We start from the raw sequence: 7,220 nt of genomic DNA, 5'->3' as shown, positions 1-7,220 counted from the left end.
GTATGTTGTCGAAGGAATGAGCTAGTGGTCTTTGACTCTTTGTGGCACAAATCACGGATCATAGAAACTTAGGCTATAAGAAGTCTCGAGTTGACGCTATATTTTCTTAAAGACCAAAGTCAAGAACTAAACTCCAAAATTGATCTTCTTAATTCTTTCTATTTATAGAGAGAGATTGGGAAGCCATAAGCATAAACATCCTACTACCACACAAACTCAAAAAAAAAAGAGTTAAAAAGGTAACGATGAGTTCAAAACAATCATATTCCTTTGATAGTATTGTTGTTACCTGGTATTTTTTCTTCTTATTTTCTTTCGTTCTGCTCACTTTTGTTTCTCCTACGCTCCAATTTTGCCGCCATGACCAAAGAGATGCTCTTTTGGAGTTCAAACACGAGTTTCCTTTAAGTTATATGAGTTCTTGGAACAAGAGCAGTGATTGTTGTTCCTGGGAGAATGTAACGTGCGATACTAGATCTGGCAAGGTGATTTCTCTTGACCTTAACAACATTCCTTTCAACAACTCTTTGAAACCAAATAGTGGTCTTTTCAAACTCCAATATCTTCAACACCTAGCCATTTCCTTTTGCAATCTCAATGGGGAGATTCCTTCTTCATTAGGAAAACTTTCTCATCTCACTTATCTTGACCTTTCACAAAATGAATTAGTTGGTCAAGTTCCAACTTCAATTGGAAACTTGACCCAACTAAGCTCCTTGATCCTCCCTGATAACCACTTGAGTGGAAAACTTCCAGTTTCATTTGCCAATTTAACGAAACTTTCCACACTTCACCTCACTAATAATAACTTCGAATCTGAGCTCCCACATGAGATGAGTAGACTCCACAACTTGGAGTATGTTCTCTTAAGTGGAAACTCATTTTCTGGGCCTTTTCCTACATTTTTGTTCACGATTTCTTCGTTACAAATGGTTTATTCGAGGAAAAACCAGTTCAAGGGACCTATAGAGTTTGGGAATATATCTTCATTCTCTAGTCTTCGTGCTCTGTCCCTTTCCAGTAACCAATGCGATGGCCCAATCCCTGAATCTATATCTAAGTTTGTTAATCTCAACATCTTAGATCTTAGTTTCAACAATTTCACTGGGTCAATACCCAGATCAATATCAAAGTTAGCCAACCTCCATTACCTTGATCTCTCCCACAATAAGTTAGAAGGCGAAGTACCACATTGCTTATGGAGATTGCAACTGTTGAAGCTTTCTTACAATTCTTTTAGCAGTTTTGGAAAATCATCTCAAGTTTTGGATGGGACACAAATGAATGTGTTGAGTCTTATATCAAATTCATTTCAAGGACCATTTCCCCATTTGATATGTGATCTTAGATCGTTAGGTTTCTTAGATTTGTCCATCAATAACTTCAGTGGCGTGATTCCTCCATGTTTAAGGAATAACACTAATCTTGAAGTTCTTAATCTCAGCTACAACAATTTCAGTGGTACTTTTCCTGATATGTTTGTCAATGTTACCAATTTAAACACACTTGATGTTAGCTGGAATCAGTTGGAAGGAAAGCTCTCAGAGTCCATGATAAATTGCAAAGCTCTGAAACATTTGAATGTGGGAAGCAACAAATTCAAGGATAAATTTCCATCTTGGTTGGGCTCTCTACCATCGTTAAACGTCCTCATCCTCCGATCAAATCAATTCTATGGGCCGCTATATGATCACCAAGTCTCCACTGGATTTCAAAATCTAAAAGTCATTGACATCTCACAAAATGACTTCATTGGAGCCATCCCATCTTTCTATTTTTCCAGCTGGCGTGCCATGGCCACATCAGAATATGATAACATGTACATGGAAAATTTCATGGTGTATGTTGCTATGTACCGTAATTCAATGGAGTTTATGCACAAAGGAGTAGAAAGAGAATTTACAAGGATCCGAGAAGACTTCATAGCCATTGATTTTTCGGAAAACAAATTTGGTGGAAGAATCCCTGAATCTATTGGATTGTTGAAGGGGTTGCGTCTACTCAACTTGTCAAGTAATGCTTTCACAAGTGACATACCTCAATCATTGGCAAAACTGATAAATCTTGAGGCATTAGACCTATCCCGGAATCAATTGTTAGGCCAAATTCCTCGAAATCTTGGTACGCTCTCCTTTTTATCAACCATGGACTTCTCCCACAACAATCTCGAAGGTCCAATACCACAAAGCACACAGTTTCAAAGCCAAAATTGTTCTTCATTCATGGGCAACCCCAGACTTTACGATCTTAGTGGAATCTGCGGAAAACCTCCTGTCCCAAATCTTACACCACGTGAATTTTCAGAGCCTAAAGAACAAGTGATTAACTGGATAGCAGCGGCAATAGCATACGTACCTGGTGTTTTTTGCGGCTTGATGATTGGACATATCTTCGTATCACAAAAACATGAGTGGTTCATGGAAAAGTTCCATGGAAACAAGCCCAGCGTAGTAATCAAAAGCGCACGTTGAACACTTTCTCTTGTCCTCTTTGTAAGCATTTGTCAAGTTGTACGTGTTTGTATTAATATGTGACTAAGGGTTTGTTCTCATTAAACTCTATAGTGTGTTGTAATTTTCTGTTTTATGGTTTTCCAATAAACGTGTTTGGTGGTATTTGATATATATTCATTCAAAANACTTATATATGTGAACTCTTATTCCCCCCCCCCCCCCCCAGAAGAGTAGCTTGCATATAAAGTTGCATGACGCCGTTACATCATATGCATGCATTATTATGCGATAATTGATCTTTGTCTAGTGTATAACACATTTCCAGACAAAAATAGAATCGTTGTTTCCAGACAAAAATAGAATCGTTGTCCCAGTTACCAATGGCCAATGGTATGTTTAAAAAGAAAAGAAAAAATTATACCAATGGTACGTACGCATACCGTCAGTCCGTCACAGCCACGGCATACATATGTAGTTACGTACATTATATAATAATTAATTGTTGTTATGAAAGCTCTTCGTGTAACTGCGTAGGTAATTAACATAATAACATTTATTTGGACTTATATTCTTTCCCACTAAATAATACACTTTAGTGTTGAAGGTCTCACTTCAAGTTTAGGGGAGTTTCATATGGGTCTAAGATGCAATTGATGCAAGTCTTAGGTGAAGTTTAAACAAGACACTCATCATAATTGATTTTGGCATCTATAGGTTAGTTTTTCACCCTAGCTAATCTTCTTCCTTTTGCTTATAATAGTTTGATTTGGTGTGTAATATTTTCTATTTGTTTTGGTAGGGAGAGTATTATTTTACCTTTGAGTATTCTAACGATTAACTCATACTAAATTATCTTTGGGTGATCATAACTGATCAATACTTAAAATGAAACAATTATTAGTGAAGTACTTGATTCAAAAGTAGAGGTGGATTTTGCTTCAATATATTCTTTTATGTGTAAAATTGTATACCTTCTTTCTTGTTATTATTCATCGATCATGGATAGTATGGATACCAATGATGTGTCTATGTAGCACAAAAAGGGTTCATGTACCCATTTACATCTAAAAATTTACAAGAAATTGTACATAAAAATATATACATATATATATATATATATTAATATATTATATCCTTTATGTATTGGTGTATTTGTTGTTCCAATTATGTTTCTGGGATAAAACAATCTACCTAGGAACCTATAAAAAAATCAAATTGCAACGTAGTTTTATAGCGTTGATGCCTGTGTAAATTAATGAGCTTGTTCTGTTATGTATTTCCAAGGATTCAAGTCAAAACAAAAATTCGATGACTCTTAATCATCTGAGGAACTGAAACACTTCTTCTTCTTTGTTTCTTGACTTATTTTCCAGTTGTAAAAAATTCATATGTATGGTTAAGTAATTTGGCTTCTCTATTGCTCAAATCACCTCATGAGTAAAGAATTTCAGTGGAGTGGCCTTAAGTAACAGTAAACAATTTTGATCACAACAATATGAAAATCCAATAAACTTTAAATAAGTTTCTGATAAAAAGTGATTCGTGTTGTCCATGTAAGTACTAGTGCCTGTTTTAACGCACCATACTTTATGCATTTTCTCATCCTCCCACTTGTCGCTATGATTCAAGAAAGCAAAAAAGAAAAAACAAAATAATCAAGTGTACGCAACCTCACACAAAGCAAATCTCTACATCCACTCATATCCATCCACATCAAAATTATCTCACACGTGGACGATCACTATCCCTCGCATTATACTCAAAGATTGTTTTCGTCTCCATACAAATACAAAGAGATAGCGACGGGGATGCTAGAAATAACCAGAGGATGAAGAAACGAAGAGCGGCGAGGAAATCTCCAACGATGGTGGAGGTCACCGATTGTACAGGTTTAGATTCCGGGGAAGAGACGAGAATCGTGAGGAGGTTGATGAAGTTCGAAGACTTGCCTGAGTATTTGAAGGACAACGAGTTTATACACAACCATTATCGTTGCCAATGGTCTCTCAAAGATACGTTCCTCAGTGCTTTCTCTTGGCACAACGAGACTCTCAACATCTGGACGTACGTATACATCATCAATCTTTCTGATACTTACATTCTAATGTTTTAGTAATCTTTTTTGATAATGTTATATAATGTTTAGGCACTTAATTGGATTTGCGATATTTTTGTGGATGACGGTGGTGAGTTGCTTAGAGACGACGGAGCTTAGCCTCGCCGGCGTTTTCAACGGCATGTCCGGGTAAGAACCACCGAGGTTGAAATAGTCATTTTATTAGTACTTTTAAAAGTTAAAAACAAAATAATAAAACTGGCCTTTTTTGGGGGTTTGTGTATAATTGGGACCTTGACGATAGAGCGAGGATTTGCCTCTCAAGCAATCAGACTCTGCTTCTTCACGTAAGTATTTTTTGTATTCTTTTGATATATTTTTTCAATTTTTATTAAAATGTGTATATTGGGGCTTTCTAGTGACATTTTTTAATTGCCACCTTATCTTATCTTATGTCACATGCATGCTGAATTATAAAATATAGTTTTCATATTCTAGGTTACCTCTTTAATCAAAGCTTATATAATCTTTGAATTAAGTCATTATTATTTAATTATCTCATATTATTAATTTGGAAGTACATTTGCTAAAATAATCTTTTGTAAATTATATCATGTGAAATTGTCCAATTACATATTTATTAATTAAATGTTGATATTAATTTTCATAAATTAAAATAAACAATATACATACAGAAAAAAAAAACATTTTATCTATGTTAACCAAAAATATACCAATGCTGCAATAAAAAGTAAATTCATAATAATAATAACCACATCCTTTTCATTTTCTAATCATGCAAAGTAGTGATAAATTGCCCCCACCATGTGTCGTTGTTTTCGACATATTTCTTGGATCTTTTCTTCTCTCTTGTGCTTTGAGCCCACCAAAGATCACATAAAGTTTTGAGAAAAAAAAAAAAAAGAATAAAGAATGATTCTTTTCTTATTATGACTAAACTTAAAATGATTCTTCTCTAGCAGGATTCGAACGTGACACAACACATATCAGGTCTTAAAACTCAAGGAGAAGCTATTCCAAAATGGCCATGGCTCGTGTACTTAGCCGGATCAATGGGGTGCCTAATCTGCAGCTCTGTTTCACACCTTCTCGCTTGCCACTCAAAACGTTTCAGCCTCTTTTTCTGGCGTTTGGACTACGCAGGAATCTCACTTATGATCGTCGCTTCTTTCTTTGCACCAATCTACTACGCTTTCTCCTGCCACCCTAACTTCCGTTTACTCTACTTGTCCTCGATCTCATTCCTCGGTCTCCTCGCCATCATCACTCTTCTCTCTCCAGCTCTCTCATCGCCGCGTTTCAGAGCTTTCAGAGCAAATATTTTCCTAGCAATGGGATCATCTGCCGTGATACCTGCTGCTCATGTGCTTTGCCTTTACTGGGATCACCCTAACGTGTTCGTCGCCCTCGGTTACGAGATTGTCACGGGATTGTCGTATGCTTTGGGAGCAGCGTTTTATGTTAGCCGTGTCCCTGAGAGATGGAAGCCTGGTGCGTTTGATATGGCAGGACATAGCCATCAGATATTCCATGTGTTTGTAGTTTTTGGTGCTCTTGCTCATTGTGTTACCTCTCTTTTCATCATTGATTTTGTACGGGCTTCCCCTTCTTGTGGGGTTTAGCCTAACGATATTGTTAGTAAGCTGCTGTGATCTTACATTACATTTCCATGTATGCGATCTAATAGTTGGTTTGCATTGAACCTGAGACTTGATTCATTAAATCTCATTTTCAAGATCGCAATGATTCTGAGTACTAAAGCAGAGTATATGCATATCGATTCCTTGGAAGAGAAGAAAATGAGAAAAGAGGTTTACAGAGGACAGCTATAACAATTTGATTCCTCTGTTTCTTTGGGAGATCAAAAATATTTAGTAGTGGTGAAGGTGAAGGTACAAAAGGTTCTTCCAAGGAAACAAATGAGCAATGTTCTACTTTCACGACAATCTGGTTTGGAGGGTTTTTTTTTATACATGTATGCTCTGAGCTATTTTAGCTAGATAGAGAATAGTAAAAATGAAGCCTTTAGTTCTGCATCTTATTAAAACGTATTCATATCATTCTGCTTAAGATATAAACGTTGAGTGTTTAACATATGGATTGTCCACTCCACTCTATTTGACAATCATCGATATCGCAAGCAATGTTTAGGCTCTGTCTTGGGTTAGAAAAAAAAAACTTATTTGCCATTCTTTAGTAAAAAAAAGATTCTCTGATCCTCTCTCTTAAACTGAGGTTTGTGACATGCATTATGACTGCTACACGAAAATCCAACATAGCATTATCAAAGATTCTAAATGCAAGATCTCCTTTGATGATATGGTTTCCTTGGGGTCATCATTGAACACAGTACATCAACTATGTATCACATCTTGTGAACACTACTTTGTTGTCTCCTTTCTTGTGCATCTATGATGTTCTCGTGACTTGTGGCATATGGACCAACAAAATCGACAGCCAGATAAAACAATCTACCTGAACTGAACCCCCATAGGTAGTACTCCAATCATATGTAACTTCGAATGAAAATAATAGCAATCTCTTCTTTTTTTTTAATTAAAGTAAAACTTATCATCAATAGTAATTTTCTCTAAATAAAACCAAGAGTTTTGATTTTTGAGTAATATAAAATGAACCATGTAACATTGGTCTGATATGTTTTGGTTTTTTTTTTTTTTTTTTTTTTTTTT

The 7,220-nt window shown here is 35.9% G+C and overlaps 2 protein-coding genes across 3 annotated transcripts; both read left to right on the top strand.

Annotated features, from left to right (window-relative positions):
* LOC104704999 (receptor like protein 30-like) lies at positions 369 to 2,471 on the top strand. Its single transcript, XM_010420992.2, has one exon. The coding sequence runs from the start codon at positions 414 to 416 to the stop codon at positions 2,469 to 2,471; it is 2,058 nt and encodes a 685-aa protein (XP_010419294.1). The 5' UTR covers positions 369 to 413.
* On the top strand, positions 4,215 to 6,273 carry LOC104702934 (heptahelical transmembrane protein 3). 2 transcript variants are annotated; one of them, XM_010418860.1, is made up of 4 exons: positions 4,215 to 4,517; positions 4,600 to 4,698; positions 4,814 to 4,856; positions 5,490 to 6,273. In XM_010418860.1, exons 1-4 carry the CDS (start codon positions 4,282 to 4,284, stop codon positions 6,150 to 6,152), a joined length of 1,041 nt encoding a protein of 346 aa, XP_010417162.1. In that variant the 5' UTR covers positions 4,215 to 4,281; the 3' UTR covers positions 6,153 to 6,273. The 2 variants fall into 2 exon arrangements, with proteins under 2 accessions (XP_010417162.1, XP_010417163.1); XM_010418861.2 differs by having other exon boundaries at positions 4,222 to 4,517; positions 5,493 to 6,258.

This window comes from Camelina sativa, chromosome 7 (genome assembly GCF_000633955.1).
Source record: "Camelina sativa cultivar DH55 chromosome 7, Cs, whole genome shotgun sequence".
NCBI classification, from domain to species: Eukaryota; Viridiplantae; Streptophyta; class Magnoliopsida; order Brassicales; family Brassicaceae; genus Camelina; species Camelina sativa.
Note: the sequence above shows the minus strand (reverse complement) of the source record. Positions and strands in the feature narration are given on the sequence as shown.